Source organism: Hippoglossus stenolepis, chromosome 13, assembly GCF_022539355.2.
Source record: "Hippoglossus stenolepis isolate QCI-W04-F060 chromosome 13, HSTE1.2, whole genome shotgun sequence".
In the NCBI taxonomy this organism is placed as follows: Eukaryota; Metazoa; Chordata; class Actinopteri; order Pleuronectiformes; family Pleuronectidae; genus Hippoglossus; species Hippoglossus stenolepis.
In genome coordinates this window covers 11,832,842-11,855,520 of record NC_061495.1, presented here as the reverse complement: position 1 = coordinate 11,855,520, position 22,679 = coordinate 11,832,842, and the positions used below count along the sequence as shown (strand labels likewise).

General features: G+C 39.9%; 3 protein-coding genes across 9 annotated transcripts in view; all 3 read right to left on the bottom strand.

Moving 5' to 3' along the window:
• Positions 1–11,062, bottom strand: part of tanc1b (tetratricopeptide repeat, ankyrin repeat and coiled-coil containing 1b) — a 105,907-nt gene extending 94,845 nt beyond the window's left edge. For 2 of the 3 annotated variants that reach the window (XM_035174010.2, XM_035174012.2), the window contains exon 1: positions 10,937–11,062. The gene's annotated coding sequence lies outside the window, so the exon portion shown is untranslated. The remainder of the gene's footprint in view (positions 1–10,936) is intronic. The other variant, XM_035174011.2, reaches the window with a different exon arrangement.
• A 3,628-nt stretch (positions 11,063–14,690) lies between these two features.
• On the bottom strand, positions 14,691–18,107 carry dap1b (death associated protein 1b). The gene is made up of 4 exons (XM_035175198.2): positions 17,923–18,107; positions 16,133–16,229; positions 15,517–15,580; positions 14,691–15,362 (listed from the first exon to the last, which is right to left on the bottom strand). Exons 1-4 carry the CDS (start codon positions 17,990–17,992, stop codon positions 15,246–15,248), a joined length of 348 nt encoding a protein of 115 aa, XP_035031089.1. The 5' UTR covers positions 17,993–18,107; the 3' UTR covers positions 14,691–15,245.
• Positions 18,108–20,233: 2,126 nt separating this feature from the next.
• pkp4 (plakophilin 4) overlaps positions 20,234–22,679 on the bottom strand; it is a 76,844-nt gene continuing 74,398 nt past the window's right edge. For all 5 annotated transcript variants that reach the window (XM_035174416.2, XM_035174414.2, XM_035174418.2 and 2 more), the window contains one exon: positions 20,234–21,340. In XM_035174416.2, the coding sequence (XP_035030307.1) occupies positions 21,095–21,340 (246 nt within the window). In that variant the 3' untranslated portion in view covers positions 20,234–21,094. The remainder of the gene's footprint in view (positions 21,341–22,679) is intronic.

Below are 22,679 nucleotides of genomic sequence, written 5' to 3'. Positions count from 1 at the left end.
TCTTACTGCTGCAGAGAGAGGCTATCGATCTGCCCCTTTTCATCCTTGATGGTGTCACATGAAACACTGTGAAGCAAAGCTGTCACTGAATCAGTTTTGAAGGTGGAGTAGGTGTCTGGGGTAAATCACTGATGAGCTTCTGCATCTCACCTCAGCCTTGACTGCTTTTCATGGGGTTTTACTCCACAGAACCAAAATCTAAATTATCAGTGATAGGTTCAAGGTAAGAGAAAGACAGAGAAAGATCAGTTTATTCACTTTCACTCTGCTAATTTTTGAAAATGTCTGCTTCAGTACAAAACATTTTTCTGCACTTATTCACTCATTCTTGGTCATCTTTATGGATCACACTTCTTAGTTACTGATCCGGTTTCAATCCTCTCCATCACATGAAGTAGGAGATCAAGATAACAAGTGTCTCATAAACATTCCTTTAGAATTGAACACTTAATTAAGTCAGGGATACAGACCTCAGTTAAAATATCAGGTTCAATACCTTACATTATATAAATGCCATTATCACAACATAATTACACCCAGATAAGCTAACATGAATAGATTAAATAGAAACTTATTGTGTCAATTAACCAATTCATGGCAGTCGTGACGGTGAGCACAGCAATTTGGCACAGAGTGTTCTCACAGTAAACCATTACAACTCTGATGTCATTGTCTAGTGATGCTAATGAGTCACAGTAAGGTGAGATATGTCTGCAAATTCCACAAATGAAAAGGCAAACACAACAAGTAAAACAACTAAATTTAGTACCATAATAAGCAGTATTACTTTCTGTTGACACCGATAGATAACTAATAGGCTACTAAACTAACATATATGCTAATGCTATTTTTATGAACGAGCAATCTGAATCCTCACCCCAACCCTAAGGCTGAGGTTGTATTTGCACAGAATGAAGCTTTTAGCTAAATGCAAATGACAGCTTCACTCTAGCACTGTTAAAATACATTTTTAACGTTAAATATAAACATGAAAGCACATCTTTTCTACTTTTTTCCTGTAAACTAAAGGTTTTCATATACCACACATATCGGCATACATAAACAGCAATATCGAAAGGCACATATCATATCAGCTATCAGTATATTCTGTGTCACGTTGGTGTCACGGTGCTTCTGGTTATGATAATAAATGGCCTGACAGCAGAGTAAAGAGCACATGAGATGTAGTATAAAACAGACCTGTCTTTATCTATGTGGTGCAGCAGTATAGTATGATAAAGCACGGTGCATTAGCCTGGTGCTCACTGCTGTGTGGGAGCTGCTGGCTCATCTCCACAGCAACAATAAACATCACCCATGTTAACCCGTAGGAAATGAAAACCGCCCTCTTGAAACTCCAAAAGCCAACATGACAAATTCCTTCCACCACCCCTCCCCCGTCACAGCCACCAGACACACACTCGCACACACACACACACATAGTCTATTCCCACTGAGAATGAGACACCACCTATTTAACCATCATCTACCGTCCTGTACTTTTTAGCTTGAGATAAGTTTCCATCAGCCTGTTTATCCCCAGGAGTGGAATTAAGCCCTGAACAATACTTAAATAAAAGCCCAACATGTCTAATCTAACCAATACTAATCTCTAATCAATAATTAATATCAATAACATATATTTTAAACGCTGTGCTACATAGTGTAATAGAGAGATATTTCTCCCTGTATGAGGCACAGGCATATTCTTGCCAAATGAACAGACAACTATGATACTTGACCTCAAAAGCCAGAAATTAAGCTGATATTATTATTGTACTAACTCTGATTTCTGGTAGGGGTGAAACAATGTTTTCTTCGGATGTTAGTCAGGTATATGATAGAAGATTAATCAATCACAAATCAGTTAATCACAAATATTTTTTTTTAAATCATAGTAATCTACTCCATTACAACATAAATTCTAATTTCACTACTAACTTACTCAAATCAAACTTAAATTATACTGATTGTCAGTTAAAACTACTTAAACACAAAGAAATGCTCAATACAGTACTGTAGTACTGAGTCACTTCATTAAGTCTATTATATTCAACAGGCATAAGGACAATATGTTGTATAATAAGCTGTTTTTATTGGAAATAGATGTTAGAATTCCTGAAAAAACTGTGAAAATCAGTGTGAAATCAAGTGTGGATCCTACTTTGGCAAAGATTCCACTGTCAACTTCAAATGCAGCGAAGCTTAAGCTGTGGGTGAAATATAACTGTGACCTTTGTGAGAAAGTCTTGTCAGAGAGGAGTCATGGATTGCATGGTATGCAGCAAGTCAAGCACCAAGATTCCTCGGGCCTTCAAAGTCAGGTCTATCCCACTGCATGTTTCATATTTGCCTCAATCCATGACCCCTTAAAAAGGGGCCCTTTAGAAATAACAAGAGAACAGTGAAAGTCCCACAGTGGCTTACAGGTTTCTGTGGATGACAGGACAAAATAAACCCTAAATATTCATTTGACCCAAATCTTTTTTAGGCGAAAGAGAGCAACGCTGCATGGACAGATTCACACAAAACCTGGTGAGGATATTACTTGGGAGGTTATCTCCAGATGATCAGCTTTTGGAGCTGATCGGTCAAAGGTCAAGGACAACAGAAATATGGTCCCAAAAACACATTTTTCAAGATAGCTCCACAAATAATACGATTAGAGAGACAATGTAAAGCTGACATTGTTCAGTAAATCATTCCTCATCATATTGTATGTTATGATTAATGACGTCATGAAGTGATGTCAGAAAAGATGGAAAAATAATGATGATCATATGGTAGAATGACATCATAATGACATCACCATGAAGTCAAATAATGACATCATATGGTAGAATGACATCATAATGACATCATCATGAATTCAAAAAATGACTTCATACAGTGTTATAACTTTTGCAACCGAAAACATTAAAGACAAAACAAACAACTTGTTCAATTGTACTGTATTTGTATAGCGTTACATCACAACATACATTATCTCAAGGCACGTTACATAGTAAGGTGGAGACATTACAATATTATAAAGAAACCCAATGGTTCCCACAATGAGTAAGCACTTGGCAACTATGGAGAGAAAAACTCCCCTCTAGTCGACAGATTAACCAATCATTCATCATCGTGTGTGAAAATGACATCATAATGAAATCATCGCCCCTCCAATTCTTAAAATTTTGTTTGGGGAAATAAAGTGCCATTAAGAAGGTTTCTTCACTTCTATCCTTTTCAGCCATTCATGCTGTATGTCAGCTGTGTGACCTTCACATGGGCGGCCTGATACCTTGGAGCAGATCGAAACACTCCAATCTAAAAGGCACAATGTAGAGACAGTTTACTTTCTGAGAAGAGAAAATGGAACCCAGAGTGGTTAAAAGGTGCCTCAGGCTATCAACATGTATGTTTTCCAGGTCACCACTTCATTGATAGAGTTCAAATCCTTGCAGGTGGGGGAGTAGAAAAGATTCTCACCTCCACAATACGGACGTGGCATGTGGTTAATGGAGCTTCCTTGCTATACCACAGACATCTGAGAAGACAGCTATATATAGAACGGAAACGGCATTGTTTGCACCGGTCGCCTCTGGCAGGTAAGCATTTTACATGCAGTGGCAGTTAGAAGCTGCTTTGTCCTCTGTGGGGTAGCAGACAATAGAGAGAGTAGCCTGAAACTCAGAATATCTTCACCTCTCTTCCAGGGCGGCTGCAAAACAGCAATTTTCCAGCCTGTGCGTTCATCTATTTCCTGCTGAAACGCCCTGCCAGCTCTCTTCATCAACTGATTCTACATGAATGATCACTCTCGGATTTCCAAACTGTTGTCATAGCAACATGGAACTTCGCACCATGGGCTGACCTTCAAGCCCGTTCATTTCCCAGTGCCTAAAAGTAATCAGATATTTTTAAATATTCCTGTGAACTCCATAATTATCTGTTCCTTTTGTTGTCCGTGTGCTGAGTGCAGGAAACAGGCCCGGCCTGGACGGTGAGTTCAAGTGCTGCATAAACAATGGGAAGTTTGCTAACAAACCATTGAAGGAGGAAGTGTAGGGAGTCGGTACGGAGGACAGCACAGTCTCTGTGTCGGCCATTGTAAGCAAAGGTTGTTATTCACACTAGCATGAGTGGACAACAAAAGAACAGACATTTTTATGTAACGCGTCTACCGGTTTGACTCGAGTGCTTCCCCCTCAACCTTAGAGCCTTTGAGAAGCACGCCTTCCTCTTATACTGAGCAAAAAGGGAAATGTCTTGGAACGCCAACAGCTGGCCTTGAAGAGGAAAGACAAAGTCTAACTCGTCAATATAATACTACAGCCAACTTTACAAAGGAGAACCTCTAGGCACGATGTTGTTATGGTGCTATCATATGGCAAAAAAAAACAATAAACAAACCATCATTTTGTCTACGTTAGCAGCCCCAATTCCTTAATATGTATTCAAAACTGTATATTAAAAAAGTTAAATAAAGGCTGTCTCTAGAGTTCCACTCCTTCAGGAAATCCTTGAATACCAATACCACAGCAGACATTTTGAGATGTCACCACAGGAATAGAACAGGTGTTACTGATAACAGCAACAATGGCTCTATTCAGTTCAAGTGTCCCAATAAGAACTGACCGTGTGACAGTGGGCCGGCACGCTCAGTACCAGGATCCTGAAACTGAAGCAGTGGAATAGAACTCTATTTACACCTGTGCTGTTTGGTGGGTGAATGGTTTGATGAGATTAAAAATCAATTGTATGCTATAGACTGTGCAGTCACCACATCCCGTTCAGTTCAGAAACTTCTAGGACCGATACACACTAACGGTACATGTATCTGTATTTGTAACAAAACATTTTGGTATGGGCCACACGTGTGTACCGAACAAATACAGCCACTGCTCATGCAGAACTTTCTATGTGTGTGAAACTCAATTTGGAATTCCGTGTTTCAACGAGTGCTGTGCAAACACAGCCCGCCCCCCCCGGAGGTATTCAAACAGCCTCTAGTTAACAATTCAGAACAAGAGAAAGCGATAACAAACAGCATAGGTGTTTTATCAGCAGTGGATATGTGGCCTTTCTGTGTTGTTGAGAACACAGATTTGAAACATGTGCTGAAAGTAATTGAAACCTGTAATCGATCGTTAACAAACCAATGTTTGAATTTTAAAAAGAACAAAAAAAGAAGCTGTTTAATGTTCTTTATTTCTTTTTCTTGTTGTCCCAAAAACATATCAAACTGTCACCTCAAAGCCGAGTTACATACCAAACTGTGATTTTTGTGTGCGGCTACACCTCTAATGCACACTGAAGCTTTTAGGTCTATGGTGGCTCAACACCCTACTACACACTGGCTTTTAATTTAATTTGATACCTGTTTGTACTTCTTCTGCGAGGATATAAGAAATTCCAAGGGAGTATTTTTTTTAACTAAATGATGAGAAAAGGAGCTACCTTGTGGGAAATCATACCATCCCATCACATACACACGCGGATTCAGTTCTAGCTTGGGGCAGAGCCAGCTGGTCTGTTATTGAGGAGGACTAGCTGCACGGCTCAGCGTGACATTAAAAAAGGATAACAAGTCTGATCTACTCATTAGACTGCCATGGGAAAGGTGCTGTCATTTTGGAAAGACAGATTTAGCCCTCTGTGGCCACTTGTCCTTGATCATCTCTAATGTGACTGATTAAATCCAGATGCAGGCCAACATGTGGGTGTAGTTGTGACTTTGGTCCTGTGTCTTCATTATCAGACCTGCGTTGCACTAGAAGTGTCAAGGCATGTTTTAGAGGGGGATCATTGCTCTGAATTCACAGTTATACCCCAGGCTCTGGAAAGAGACAAAACTTGAAACTAAAACGTCGGAATAAGAAGAATTGTTGCACATCCTCTCCAGATAAATACTACCCTCCCTGCTTTACACAGATTAAAATAAAAAAACTACGCTTACATACTGTACAACCTACACTGATATAACTTTACAGATCAGTGTGTAATGTAGACTCAGAGGAGTTAACGTAACCTGTTTTCAGACACCAACTCCAGACCCAGTTTCTTGAGGCGAGGGGTAGCACTTGAGTAGAGCATGATGTACAAATATGATGTACAAATATTGCTATGGAAAGTGTTTTTGACTCGAGGCTTTCTCACATACAGCCCCTCTAGAAGATTCCAGGAAAATGTCTGTGCATGTCTATATAGCAGCTCTATAAAGCAGGACTACCTTTTAAGTTTATTCTCTCTTTTTCTTTTCTCTTAGTTGAAACTCTATAATTACACACTCCTCAAGCTAAACCAGCTACCACCTCTCTTCAGAAATGATCAACCAGCCGCATACTAAACTGAAAACTGAGTTACAACAACCACCGCATCAGGGTTACGGTCAATAACTCCCCTTATCACTGCTGATTAAACCGTATCCCCCATTACTATCACTCTATTACTGATTTGCCATAACAATCAAAGTGTTATTGGCCATCTGAGGTAAATATAAATAAAGCTGTTTCCTTGCTGCTTACACTTAATTCGACATTAGCCTCCCAGGAAGTCTGCTATTTGATTAAGGGTAAAACATTAACAAGTAGTGTTTAAAGTCTACAGGAAGTTTCTGCAAGCACAAGGAGAGATTCTCCTCACACTGAGGTTTGTCGGCCAGAGGGTCAAATAAATGATTCGGCATCTTACCAGGACAAATTACATTATTTAACAGCGACAGCCACATGATGAACTTGAATCCAACAACATGCCTTGTGTATCAGGCTTCAAGTAACTACACATTCAACAGGGCTTAAGACCCAAAAGCCCTTTGCAGATAAGATGTCACCACCACTTGTCAATTTTGGGGTGCATGTTTATTCTTAGCCAGTCTCTCTGAGGCTTTATTAAATGAAACAATTTCAGTATTAAACATTTAGTGTATAAAAAAACAATAAATGTAATTCATGTGTGAAGAAGGCAAGGAGGTTGGGGGTTGAGGGGCAACCGCCCTTGGAGGAAAACAAACTCAATGCATGTATGAGTCAAACTGCTGTTCAGTCTTTAATGTGCAACTGCCTATTACAGACTGAATTGTAGCATAGACAAAAAAGTTGACAGGTCTGACTCAGAGACTAGCATAGGAAAAAAATGGTTTAATTCATTGTTATGGCTGGAATACATCAAGCTGGGTGCACCCAGTTCCAGTGTTAGACTTTAAAGACTCACACTTTGACAAACTTTCCCACAAAGTCTACGAGGATTCGGGGCTGTCCCACTGTGAAGTCGTAAAGTTCTTGAGGGCTTTCGCTCTATAGGAAGAACCCTCTGTGTGTTGAGGCCTTAATATGATGAGTCTATCACCACTCTCCACTTCACTTGAATGGGAAAGTGGTCTCAGTCTTTACGACCCCACAGTATTTATCAGAATCCCAATAAAAGTTTTGACTAAATTAATATTTAGTCACATTGTTATGGTTCTTTTTAAAGAACCTTGCTACAAATACTGGATTTCACACTTTAGTATGTCGGAGGCGCTTTGCACCACTGAATTGCTCTCTGGGGCGTTCGAAAAAGGCTTGACAAAAATGTAAATCAGTAACAGCTGTTAGTAGGAAACATGCCAAACACACACACGTGCTCTAGAAACACACATGCAAGCATGAGTGCACATGCACACGTGCACAGACCTTGGAAACGTATATATGCCTGCTCACCTGGACTTTCAACTTCCACTACAGAAAATACTGTACTTCTGCTATGATAAATTCTTGGTGTGTAACTCAGAGGAATGCCTCATACAAGGGCCAAAACAATCAGTGAAATACAAAGGCAACTCAATATGCACGCCTGTCATTTTGCCATTTTTGAATAGATGACCTAAGGGTAAATGGGGCAAATAAATTGTGAGGAAGCAAGTTGATACATGAATTGTCATGAGTACTTAAGAAACTTGAGCAAATTCAATTGCAAAACCCAACTTTGCCAGTAGCACTGACCCCAGATAATGTGTGTGATCCTCCGTCCAACACTGAGAACTAATGAGAGCTGACAGTGAATGAAATCGAGACATTTAAGAGCTTCATGACTCACATATGATGTTGAGAACATGCATCTCCGCTTAGAGGGATAATAATTTCACAATACTTTCATTTTGCTCTGTTAGGCATGTTTGGTTTTTGCAACATCAAGTGTCTTATTGAAGGAGAGTGTTTCTCTCCAGGTATGGAACTCAGTAAGGGGTGTAACGATTCTGTAACGTGATAAAAACATCAACAATATTGTATCCCCATAAAAGGCAGCGGAACCGTGATACCGCAAATCTCAATTATCACGATAACAAATGTAAATCACAAAATTATTATCGTAGGTTAGGCCAAGCTATATTTTATTTTCTCACAGAGCATGTGTCCACATGACCATTTTGGTACAATCATGATTGAGTGATCATACCTGCACTATAATGTAGATGTTAGTGGATTGACAACTTCCACATTAACCCCCAAAAAAAGAAATAAAGAATTACACAAATTCAACTTTACTTTACATACTTAATCCACCAGAATTAATTTGAAAGGCACCAAACAGGTTTTTGTGCAAAAGAACTAGGACTGATTGATAAAGGGCATCATGATGCTGCTTATATTTGTGGTAAGGTTTGGTTATATGGCATCACCATATTGTTACATTCAACCCTAACCCCTAACCCCCTAACCCTAACCCTATCTTAGTTATAGTGAAGGTCCTGAACCCAACTAACCTCTAAAAACTCGGCATTTCCTGTTGGAACCATGTGCTCCTACGGTGAGTGGCCCCTTTCAAACGGTACACAATAATGATCATCATCCTCAACAACAGCTCAGTATGTGCTGTCTGTCAGGTCACTGGCTCTAATAACTTTCCCTCCTCAGCCATAACAATGCGACTCCAATGCCAGCCTCTGTTACTGGCCAACTGGCTGGGGACCATGGGAACTAGGCTCTGAAGAGACTGGGAGGTAAACTCTTGTGGCACTTTCAATAAGTTGAGTGCTCTGCCGAACAAACGCCTCATAACGCTGCAGTTGGTAGACAATTGGGGTTGCTCTGGCCTTGGCATTGCGGCATACAAATCCATAATCTGCGTAAAATTGCCTGATATGATGTTGGAAAGTTAACACTGAATATTTCCAGGCGAACCGGCTGTCAGCACGACTGTCAGCAGCTAAGCCTGTTCCACCTGTTGAGTTTAAAATGGAAAAATCAACACCGTGGCATATACAGTGGAATTGCTATTGACGGCAGATTGAGACGCGTAACTCGACATAGGAAATGGCAAATGCTGTGGCAGGTTCTATCAAGATAAAAGAGGTTGCAAGGTTATGAAGACTTCTTAACACTTGCTCCGAGTGTACGTTGAATCAATGACTTCATGTGCTGACAATGATCAAAGGTGCATCCTGGCATTTAGAGGCTGCTTCTCAAGAGGAAAAAAATCAGAGTGCTGGTTTTTTCAAAGCACCTGGCTGAGCTACAAGAGGATTCCTCCACTGAAAATATACTGGAAACAGAAAAGTCACACACAACCAGCCGAGTTCAAACTTCAATGACTCAATCCTATGTGGGAGGACTAGATTACAGTCCTCTAGCCTGAAGCCTACCACTTCATCTGGGCTGGGTTTGCAGCTTTGAAAACCACCGCCTCCAATCACAAAATAGAGACTAACATTAGCATCAAACAAGACCACACAGCTCCAAGAAAAGTAATGAACTGCACGTGCATCCGACCGAATGGGATGTGACTCCACAATAAGCATGACATACTGCACAATGAGGATGACACACCATTGAAGGGTCTTTAAGAAAGTGTGTTTATCTTAAGGCAAGTTAGGAAATACAGTAACAAACAATATGGGATATTCTGCTGTGGCTTTGTGTAAACTGATTTTTTTCAATGTATCTATCAATCAATACTTAAGTGTATAAAATCAAAAATAGCAACAAAAATATTATCTCCATTAACACATACTTCGTGACAGTGACAGCTTTGTAGTAGTTTTTGTGGCTGGACTTTCATCTCACTGCAGTGAACTTATTCTTGACTCATTTTGACTCATCTTTTATTATACTCATGCTCCTGTGTTTGACTGTAGAGTATCTATCTGTCTGTCTGTCTGTCTGTCTGTCTGTCTATCTATCTATCTATCTATGTACAATACTTCCTTACTGTGCACAATATTGATGTATTAGACTGTTGTTATATTGCCATTGATGAAATTTACATTATGATACATATTGAAGTTTTTTCACTTTCCAGCCTGAAGTATCTTTGGGACTGTCAGTCCAACTTTAGGATGTCAACTTTCTGTGACCAACATCTCCTGACACTGACAAATATTTGTTTTAAGTGATCATGAGTTGCAGCCAATTTTAGAGGGAAACGCCAATGAAAACATGTAGAAGTAAAAGTTAAACGAATCCAAATCGACTAATGAACCGACTAATCCATCGACTTATCGTTTCAGCCCTTAAGTATCACCATGGCGACGGTGAAGTAAAAGTCACGTGTTGCAGGATAAAAGTGAAACTTCTTCCTCGTTGGTTTTCCCAGCGACTCATGGTGAGTCCCGTTAAGTCCGGTTCACACCAAACTAACCAAACACCGCTACTTGAGCTAACCAGGCAGCTAGCGCGGTTAACACGCAGCTTAACGCAGCCACAACGTTAAAGTAGTAGAAGGAGTAAATGTCCACGCAGGAAGTTCAGAGGCTGAGAGGAGAGAAGTTCCCCCGCTGACAGACAGCGGTGCTCCGGGGCTGCGGGGCTGGAGGTGACGGCTGCTTTCAGGGACATGTCCCGACATTCCTCCCCAAGAACCAACTCCCCCACCGCGGCTAAAACAAACTCCCTGTCACCGCTTCTCCACCGGTTAACCGACTTCTCTTCGCCCCCCACCCACCGCCCCGCGAGTGTGCTGGTAAAAGTCTTACCTGTTAAATGTCATGGAGAGCAAAGTACAAAAAAGTATAAAAGTTTTCCCGGTCCTCCGGCGTAAGGTCTCCACAAGGACTCCAGTTCCCCCAGTTGATCCGCCAAAGGTGGGCAGGCTGCGGGCCGCCGGGCTCCTCCTCCTCCACCTCCTCCTCCCAGCATGAGGTCATGTGTGAGGGATGCAGAGAACCAGGATGATTTCTTTCTTTCTTTCTTTCTTTCTTTCTTTCTTTCTTTCTTTCTTTCTATCTATCTATCTTTCTATATATATATCTATTGATTTATTTGTGTTTTGTTTATCTTATTATTTCTAATGAACAATTATTTGTACATTTACGTATATTTACAACGTATTGCACAATCCCTCCTGGTGCTTGTAGTGTTGTTTATATTTAATTTTGTTTCCTATTTTTTTATATTTTTTATATTTATACTTGCACAAATACACCACAGCAAATTCCTTTGTGTGTGTATACCTGCATGGTAATAAAACCCGATTCTGATTCTCTTATTTATCTTAAGCAGTTTAATTATAATTAATTGCGGCTTTATTTCCAATGAATGTGGTTTCAAAGCCTTTCCGACAACAAGAACACGTGAGGATAACTGAACTCTTCCTTTTGTCTTTTCAGAGGTTGTTAGAGTTAGATCTACCCAGTCTGAAAAACACTTAAAAAACATTGGTGTGCCAGATTTTGGTTGGCAGGTCATTAAACATGAGTCCTCTGTCTATTACACAGATTAAGAATCTGCACCATTGATAAATCAGCACTTGAGACTGATCATGAAGATTCATTTACTCATTTATTTGATCCACACTTTGCTTCTTTAGGCCTATTTTCATTTTGTGTAGCTAATTTATTCAAATGTTCCTGTCGGCTACATTTCAGAGTCAAAGCTGAAGTGATCAGTTTATTGATCAATGAATCCATAAATATTTAAATAATCAGCAACATAACCGTTAAATGATATAAGGAATAGGACCAAATATTTTCAGATTCAAGCTGGTTTTGGATTGTTCGTACAAATCAAGCTATTTGAAGCCGTCACGTTGAGCTTTGGGCCATTTTATATTAAAATATGTTGAAAATCTATATGTTGAGTGAGAATTAAAGATAATCCTCAATTGTACTTCTATTTTATATCAGAATCATTCATGTTATAAAAAGAGTTCTGCTCTAAATGTGTCTGTAGTTGTTTGCTGCTGTGCAGACACAAAGCTGCTCATAAAATCTGATGCACGGCTGCATTAAAAACTCAAAGGGTATAAAAAGTAACATGGCACCACCTGGACTGACGACAGCAGTTGCTCTGCTTTAACGTCTCATATCTGTCAAAAGGAAGATTGGTCTCGTATTGTTGATATATTTTGTCCGTGTTTATGAATTTTTTTATTTAAGTCAATAATCTGAACACCTCCTGCAAAACTGCCTGAATTACACACTCCTGTCACCAGTTCAATCTCTGCTTGTTCTAAAAATCAAACTGACGCAAACTACAGGTTGTCCAACTGTTAACAATCTTAGATGTTTCACTGAGTAACCTCCTCCTCACTAATGGACATTAGAAGAAGATGATAGGTCGAAAGATGAGTCGAAGTGTTTGTGTATTTGATTTAGGTTTGTGTAAGTGGCTGTTAAAAGCAGGATGCCAATCTGTACCTTTCTATTTATACTGTTGAATCTGGATGTGCTGTAGATTTCTAAACCTCAACATCTTATAATACATTTTAGCCTATAGCTTAATTTAAATTGTATTTCCGTGGAAGGACAGAAATATCATAATCGGGCAATCCTTTAAAACAAAATCTGGTAAATTTATAATCATGCAACAGCTTCAAACGTGCAAATGAATGCTTATGTTAATGTATAATTGCATGAAAATACACTGCAAGGCTTGTTAGAAAGTAGGATTCACCCTGGTCTGATTAGAGTGAAGCGCACAATACATCTTAGACTATAGCGACCTCATGTGGTAATAATATTTTATGCAGCTTATGTGCAAAACCAGTCTCACTTAAGTAATGCTGAACAGAGTAATATCATAAAACAATTGGTTCAAGTTATTTTTCTAAATGTAATTCAGTATTGTTGACAGTGTATGCTGCAACATCTTTATCATTGTGCAGTGAGCCTGTCACATCCTACTGTGGTGAGGACATTTGGGGACGACAGACCACATCTTCTGAGTCGTCCCCCTCCTCAGTGTGTTTTCTCAGCAGTGTGGTGTGGGCGTCCCGGGGTCAGCGAGGCTCCTCAGATGGGGGGGTGACTGGGGGGACTGGGCAGAAAAACTGGCAGTGAAGATCAGCCATGTCTGCAAGTCACAAGCAGACCACCAACTGCTCGGCTCCTCCAGCAGAGCCAGAGAGGTCTGTGAACTTCACACACAGATGGTGTCCGAGGCCTGTGCAGACAGCATGAGCATCGCAAAGAATCTGGGGTCGACACATTGTGTTTACGAGGAGATCAGTCGTGTACTTTCTCTGGCAAACGCACAAGTGGCAGATATTGTTTGGGGGCTTTTTGGTGCAAACAGACAGAGTCACACACATACTTGAATGTTCAGGGTCAACCTCTTTAGAGCTTGGCAATAACATAGCTATTGTTTTTTACTCTTACACTTCCTGTGATGTCAGGTTGTGCATTGTTGTAGCTGTTAATACTACAAGGGTACGTATAGTGGATAAATTAAAAAAATCTAAATATGGGACTATCACACTCAATATGGGACAGTATTTAAACTAAATGTCATTGCTAATGAAATTTAAAGTTTGAGTTGAACTTACTATGAAATTTAATTTGAGGAAAAACCTGCGTCCAAATAAGTTGTTACAACTGTTTTTTAATTATGCACTTATCAAATCATTAAAATGTTTCATTAATGAGAATAAAATAAAATACACTGTTTGTGCTTCACTTTATATTGTGATGTGCGAACCAGGTTATTATATAAATAAGCATATGAAATATATATTTTCATTCAAGAAATTTCGACATACAAAAGATTCTTTTGCATTTTCAGATTATCTGGGCAATGCATGAATTACTAGTTTTCTAGATATAAAGAAAATAAAATACTTTATATCCTCCCCCCACATCTATATTGTGGTGTTGGTGTGTTTTGTAATTCCATGTGGTCGTTTGCCATTTCAGTTGTGCGAAATCAAACTTAGTTATTAATTCATTCATTATATACTTGAGTACAGAGAACACATCCTTCTTACGTTTTGAATGTACACCAACTTGTGATGAGAAACCTTTTGAGGAACGCTATATAGTTTTAACTTTATCACCCGTTGGGAAATATGCTGCAGTTGTATTTACACATGTCTCCTGCCACCTAGTGGCGTTTATTCCTCAGCACCAACATGACCTGACAGAAACTAGAGTGTAAAACCTGTAATGTGAGCAGGCTGAGGAATGTCAACAGGGAACCAGGAGGATGTTTATGATCCAGTTTGTTTTTCCATCTCCGTTCTTCCACCACCTTGTTTATGATGCACCACAGGCCTGGTTTCATAAAGCCTGCATTTATAGAAGATACCATTAAAGTGATAATATCCAAAGAACAACTTGAAGTTCTCTTCCACTGAGGTTTGTTGAACGCATGTTGTCAAAGCAATGAGCACGTTCCCCAAAAGACCTGTCAGAAACAGTTCCACAACCTGGTCTGCTACTAGTGGAGCACAACAAGTCATTGGAGATTAGTTAAGATGATGAACAGGCAAATATATAAAACTGAAGAAAGGTCTGAAGTAGTAATGGAAGTTTTTTATTAATATTTTGCTTACAACAAGTTTGATTTATAAAAGTACATCAAGATCTGTTTATAAATGGCTATATGCTGCCACCTAGGGACTGTTGCTGCTTACTGCAAAAGAAAACTAAAGAAATTAAGTACAAGTCTGCTATAAGGTTATATCATGCAATTTTTTTATTTTTTTTTATTAACTCTAATAAGTGCCAAGCAATACATTGTTTTTAAACAGTCCCAAAAGCCTCACTTACAACCCCCCCCTCTCAACATGCTGGTACCACCCTGCCATCGTTCATTCCATCGGCTGGAAAACACAACTACAACCTGGGTTTAGAATATTCTGACAATCAAGAAACGCCTGAAAAAAAAAAAAAAGGCATCTTCACTTTTCTACAGAGTAAACAGAGAGCGTGATGAGAGCCCTCTTTCCATCAACACATCACAAACAACCTGTCAGAACCCCTCGTGTGTCTAACACCTCATGTTTGTCTTTCACAGTTGACTTCACGCCGCTCCCCCCCCGGGCGCAGTCGGAAACACAGACGCCGTTCAAAACTTCCTCGGCTGCTGAATGAGAACCGTGCGGGGCGAGTGGGTCTTCTCCACCGCAGGGCGCAGCTTGCTGTGCCTCACGCTCACCGGCGTCTCGGGGAAGTCATGGCTCAGCTGTAAAAAGACGTCAGGCGAGAGTTTTATGATGGGCGGCGGGGCAGAGGCCTCCGAGGGGCCGCAAATGATTGGGTCTGCCTCATAGTAGCTTTACTCAACATGCAAAGTACAAGAGTGGCTTTTTAAAAAAGGGGGCAATGTTTGTGTTTACCTTGTCGAGAGTTCCGGCCAGGAGTATGCCCACTTGCTGCATTCTGTTGGCAGTGGCAACGGACCTGCGGAAAGAGTTTAGCTCAACTTTAAAGCAAATCTCAGTAATTGACGAAAATGCTGCTGGACGTGTTAACATCGTAAAGTTTGAAGCAACATTTGTAATCATGTACTTAGGAATTAAAGCAACACCGTGCAACTTTCAATGTGTTGACTGTGTATTCCTGCTAATGGAGCTGAAACACAACTGATCACTGGATATTACCCATGATACCCGGCTTCCTGAAGCAAAAGAGCTGCTGCTGTAACAAATAAAACGAACCCTGTTAAGAAATCTTTACATTTCAAAATGTTACTCGCTAAATATTAGAGCTGTTTTAATCAAATTTAAGCTGCGACTATCAGTCAGAGGAGATCGTACCTGCTCACTAAAGTTAACAGAGCAGGTACAGACGATCGGGCTGAGAAGTGGGAGTGAAAGACACTTCATTGTCCTTTTTTTCAAGTCTGTGTATAATTAAACTAAATATGAAGCTGCTATTTCAAGGTAGTAAAAGTGTTGCGTTAACACCTCAAACCTTTTCTTTAGAGGTTGTACATGCAGACTGCAGGCCTACCTCAATTTATCAGACCGCTTGGTATCCTTGTCCTGGTTCCCATGGGTGGTTCCGTCCTCCAGGCTTTTCTTGGCCACTCGTTTACCTCCAGCCTTCACTGTTGACCCAGAACGAAGGAAAGGTTAAATATGTTAGCTGGCGGGGAGGGGAGGAGCGATTGTTTGTATGCAGTCGTGCTTTGCAGATGTATAAGATTAGTGTATCTTCAGTATGCATGGGATCCTGACGCTTCTGAGGAAAAAGATAAACAAATGGTTTGAGAAACTCTGTGAATCAACTCATGACTGTTTTCAGTCTTACGACTGTTAACATGGACAGGAACAGTCCAACAATGAGGTCATTCTAAAGCCGACATGATTTTGTTCTTGTTTACATGAGTCGCTAAGAGAATAGTGTTTATACTGCCATTTAGATGTTACAGAACACATTCTGATTATGACTCATATCTAAATGAAAACCTACTTGTTGTTTACACTCAAACTCAAAATGCTATTAGGGTTAATTTATGCTCAACGTTCATTTCTTCAAATCGTTAGGGATATGGACAAAACTGACGAAGCAGCAATGGAGACTTGGAACATTATCACATCATGTTTATTTTAATAGTAAAGCCCTTTGTAGCGTTGATTTGAAAGTTGCTATACAAATAAAGTTTCATTATTAGGGGGAAGTTTATCAGAAAATGCTGCTGACATGGCAGATCATTTTCTCTGGTTACTTTTAGTTTCCCTGGAAACGTGATGTTAATCTTGTCACAGTGGGAGAGTCACAGGCGAACCTGATGACGGCTGCGTTTTATCCCCACTGATGAACTTCATCGTTTACACCTGCGTGTTTCCCACTGTGACCAGTCAAAATGTCTACTGGGAAAAAAACACCACACAGATGGTTTAGTTACAGCAGCGGGGTCTCGAGTCTGAGTCGAGCACTGGGTCCCAACCTGGGGGGGGGATAAATCTGAAGGGTCCCGCAAGGAGATTAAAGGGGGAGAGAGAGAGAGAGAGAAAAACAAAATCGGTTACACAAACTGTCAACTTTCCTTACGAAACATTTACTTTTAGAGCTGAAAAATTAAACATCTCTATAAAATAAAAAAAGATTGGTCTCCAGTGGTCTTTCCTATATTCTGGTTTGGGACCTAAATCAGGGCTGGGCTTAATAAAAAAACCCTCAGATTTATAAAAAAGATTTTGCTTTTTATCAAGTTTTTAAAAACACAACCTTCATTTAAAAACCTTTAAAAGTAAAAGAAATGCGACATTAAACCACATAATTATTGATATTGCCAGACATGAACAAAGAGGTCCTAAAACTAGATTATTTCAAAAATTACAAATAATGTATTTAAATCAAACAGTCCCAACACCTTGGTACTTCTGTTACTATGCACCACTCAGTTTTAACGTGCAATCATTAAATAACGCGTCAAGACAGAAAGAGCTGATTTTGCGATGCGCACGTTTGGCACGACGGTGTTTTGCATCGCACGCAGCTTGTAGAAAAACACTGCGTTCTTTTCGGGTTTGCTCTCACGGACCGAGGCCTGTGGATCTGAGCATGTGGGCGAGATCCGTGCAAACGCTGCTCGGACGCAATTAACACGATCACAGCCACCAAAGCGAATCTCCTCGTGTCTTAGGGAGAAAGACATTAGAGTGAAGAAGAAGAAGAAGAAGAAGAAGAGGGTGAGGTGTTGTGAAGGAGCAGGAGGAGGAGGAGGAGCTCGCGGTGGAAAACAACAGACACAAAACGCATGAAAAGCAGTTTGTTGTTGTGCGGAGCAGCTTCACCTGCAGGAGGGTGGCCGGCCTTCAGCAGAGGAGCCGCCTTCGCTCCGGGTTTGGACAGATGCTGCACCATTTTCTAAAAGTTTCCGTAGAGAAGCAGGAGAAAAGCAACAAACTCTTTCTCTTCAACGACGCCTCCTCCGTTGTTTTTATGCTCCCACGCTGATGACGACACGAGAGGATACAGGAAGTGTGGTGCCAGAGACACGCCCCCCACTTTTGAATGTTCCCTCTGATGCTGAGCTTTTTTGAAAACAACACGTCTCGTGTTTCATCAACGCGTGTATTTGTAAATAACACGTGTTTAAGGTTTCTTTGTTTTGATTGTTTTGCAACGATTAAGCCGTCTTATTGTGAAAATCCTGAAAAAAAACATTGATTAATAATAGATTTTATTCCAAATATGAATTCTGAAGTGTTAAATGGATGCAGGCAGGTTTTTAAACTCCCTGATAGAGACAATGCAATGTGAACAAATCCACTAAAGATTAAAGTACATATAAAACAGTGCATTTGCAATCAGTGATGCATGAATCTTCCTCAGTTTGAACCTTTGTATAAAAATGTGGTGCTGCTGCAAGATTAAAATATCTTAACGTTTTATTTTTAAAACAATTGTTACGTAATCTTATTTGGAAAGTCCTAGCAAAATATAAAAAATATGAATCAGTATCTAATTATAGAGTGAGACGGTGCAACTTGAATACATTCACTTTAACACTAATTTTTTCCATTGGGGCTTATTGAACGTCTCTGTACAAAGAAGTACACGTCGTTCAGTGATGCAGAAAACCAACGTCCTCAATGAACATGTGAAAATAAGACTTTTTACACTTTTTATTTTGTAAAATTGACTTTAAAATGCAACAGGCTCACAACAGGCAGATGTTTTGATTTGTAGAAGAAAAGAAGAGGCTGATATCATTCAGAGTGGGCCAGCGTGAACAATAGACTGAAGCAAGTCTCTCTGTTTTAATAAGTTAACTCCTGCCTTTACTCCAGAAGCTCTACAGAGGAGAAACCTGCCGATCGTTGACTTGAATAAAAGTTTAAACTAACAATTCAGTAGCACTTAAATGGCACTTACTTATAGCACTTTGTAGTTTGGCTTTCTTGAAGAAATTGTACTTTCTTGATTCTTGTTGTTCTGGGTTTGTACCCTCATGATTGAATGCACTTATTGTAAGTCGCTTTGGATAAAAGCGTCAGCTAAATGAAATGTAATGTAATGTCACAGCAGAAGATAATGTTTTAATCAGCATATGTGTGTCTGTTAGTTAGCAGCGTTAACAGAAACTACTGGATGGATTCCCATGAAACTTGGTGGAAGGATGTGGCGGATCAGGGGAGAACCCGTTAACTTGTGGTATCTGGATTAGAACGTGGATCCAGGATCTTTAACATTGTGATTTAGGTTGATTTTTGTTAATTTCTTCAATCTGTTACATCCAGTTATGTTTGATGAGAAAAATCTGGCATGTTGAAAGAGGTCGGTATCAGAGTGTTAGCTTTATGGTGCAGATCCAAATGAAAATCTGCATCTAGTGGATTTAAAACATTTTCATTGGGGGTGGGGTTAGACCTTTTCCAGCTGTTGTGTGGTAACAAATGGAAGAAACCTGCACCTACCACTAATAAGCAGCTGAGATCATGTCATTGGTTTATTTAGGAAACTACTAAACCGATTTCCACCAAACTGCAGAGGTTCGCTGTGGTTCAGAAGGTCCTCCTTTAACCAGAAGTTCGGTGGTTCCATCCCAGTCCTCCACGTTCTGTTTGCCGAAATGTCCTTGGGCAAGACACTTAACCCCAAATAGCCCCTGACACCTGTGCCTGCAGTGTGTTGCATTGATGTGCGACAGAAAAAAGGAAATCACATATGCTGCACTATATGGATATACTGTAAATACAAACCATTTAGTATTTGGGTCCCGAAAGAACTCATTACATTTTGGTGCAGATGCAGATTAAGGAGCAAATACAGGAATTTTATATTTTTTGTATGACAAACAAATTATTCAGGCTATCGGACCACTTCCCTTTTTTATTTTATGTTTCTATGATAAAAACTAGACAATCACATGTCGACGGTTGGGCCTTGGGCGGGGGTGTGCGCTTTACTGAGCACACGTCTACTATATCTGTGTCCACTTCTCTCCACCTGTTAAATGCAGCGGTAAACAACTGCTCGAGAACAGTTTGATTTCATGCTCAAACTTGTTTCATGTTTGCTTGTATAGAAACTGGCAGTGAACAGTTAGTGTGAAATGCGGTTGGACTGAACCTGTGAAAACAATACGATTACACAGAGCTCTTAAAAAACAAAACTGACCTTTTATTATTTTTAACACGTTTGTGCTATGATGCCATCTTTGTCCACATACTTCTTCATATATTTATTTCTCTATAGATTTAACATGGCACAAGTTTGTCCTTTTTAACCAGTGCTGATGAGTTTAGAACAGGTGACGTGGTTTGTGTGTGTGTGGTTTTTTTTCTGTATTTACAATACGATGAAAGAAATGTACAAGACTCCATGGCATTACACAACTTCAACATTAGGTACAGATACAACTTGATCCCTCTGTACAATCTAACATCATTAGGTTACAATGTTTTTTAAGTTCATCTTTTGTTTTGTTTTTTTACAGATATGAGTTCATGATCCATTTTGGCTTCAGCACATACATATTCCCCCTCTTGACCCCTTCCGCAGACCTTGCTCACATGACTCACACCTTTCACCATGCTATCACTAGCTAAGAGTTTCATAATGGAAATAAAACTAACATCTAGACAGAGCAGGACGCACGTCTCGTCACGGTAATGTCCTGGTTCGTCCCTCAACAGAGCCCCAGCATGATTCCATCTTCCTCTCCTAAATAAAAAAATATAATAAAAAAAACTAAAACATTCCTTGATTTCCTTCTTTGGCACACGTTCCATCATTCCATCATTTCATCTGCCATCGCTCGGTTGAACTCCCTCATCCAACACACGCACATCCACTTTAAAACAAACACACTTATAAAGCCAAGTTCATGAAAAATAGTTCATCGTTTTTTTTTGTGCACTACTGGATCTTTGCCTTTGCTGCAGGTTGGAGACACGCCCCCCCCCCTGCTCACAGGCATAGATGAGGTGCTTGATCGTAATCACAGGAGTGTCCGCAGGCCTATACCCAGGAGTCAGGCGAGCCGGGGTACTGCTCCGCCCTGTACGAAGGCCTCCGCGTGCTAGCGTAAAAGTCCACGTAATTGGTGGTGGATTTCAGTCCGTGAGGCTGTGTGCCGTACTCCACAGCGGGGGGGTAGGTGATCACCTCCTCCAGGTACGGGTCGTCGTAGCCGTGGGGATGCTGCAGGTACATTCTGTACGTGTCGTAATTCCTCCTGCCCGGCTCTTCTGTAAAATACACAGGCTGCAAGGACAAAAAGACAAGGTTAACAAAAATAACTGTTCACAAAATGTTAACAAAATGTTAAAAAAATAGCTTTACTCATTTATACGTCACTATTATATCAACACAAAATCCCTGACAAAACATCTCAGGAAATTGGACGTGAAGCATAACACTTTGCATCATCGTTACAAATGTTTAGTGTGATTAAAATGTTTGATTACAACAGCAGCTCGTCTGCGTCATCAGTCAACTGAATTTGTCTGGATCCACTGCAACTTGGTTTAACTGTAACTCTGCAATATTCATTCTGTCTGTGCAATACGATGGTTCATGTGAAATCCATTCACTGGATATATTAGTTTTTATTCCATTCCACCCTAATCCATATTTTTCTACATTTTTTATATTTTCTTACACTTGAGAATTATTATCCTAACACCTAAGTTTTGCATGTTACTTATTATTACTTACTGATTCCTATTTTTGACTCTTGCTGCTGTAATATGGCAAATTTCCACATCGTGGGACTAATGATTATCCCATCGTTTTTTTCCCGAGAATTTTTTTGGGGCATTAAACCTTTATTTGATAGGAGAGAATTAGTGTGAAAGGGGGACAGAGAACAGGGAAGACGTGCAGCAAAAGGCAGAGTCAGGACTTCCGCTGCCTCATAGTAAAAGTCTAATATTAGAAGCATTCACAGGAAATGCAGTGTATTTGTCGCTGAGATTTGTGCTGACCACGGCAGTTCAATACAATAGGATCGAGTCAGAGGAGCTGTAAGATGGAGACAGGCAGGACATCCTCCAGCACTTCCACTTTTAACTATTCCATTTTAAAAGATTACTATGGAAAGGTTTATAATAAGTGCAAATTGGTCGTTTTTCCAGAAAAGCTCCTATGATTTTTGATGCTGCGATTTGGGAGACTGTTGTATTAAACTACACTTGTCATTTCGTTAATCTTAAGAATTATTATTTTAAGGACAGGTTTGAGCTTCTTGTATTTGCTAATAACATGTTAATACTTCCCCTCAGTAACGTCTCTCATGTTCGGCTGACAAGTGAAGACGATGATATCAACCATATTGTTTAATTCATGGCAAAAAAGCAACTAAAAAAGCGTTTTCTAAACTATTTCTTCATGTCAAGTTTTCTTCCACTACTGTCAACTACATAAACCAATAAGATAATCAATCATCTTCTCGGCCACAAGTTTGAGACACTAACACAACAGGTACAAAACCATAAGTTTGATTAAAATTCTCTGTCTGATATAAATGGGGTAGTGGCTGCCTTCACACGTTAGCAAATCTAAATGTGATGTGATGAAGGGCACGAGAAAACTCCCCCACCTC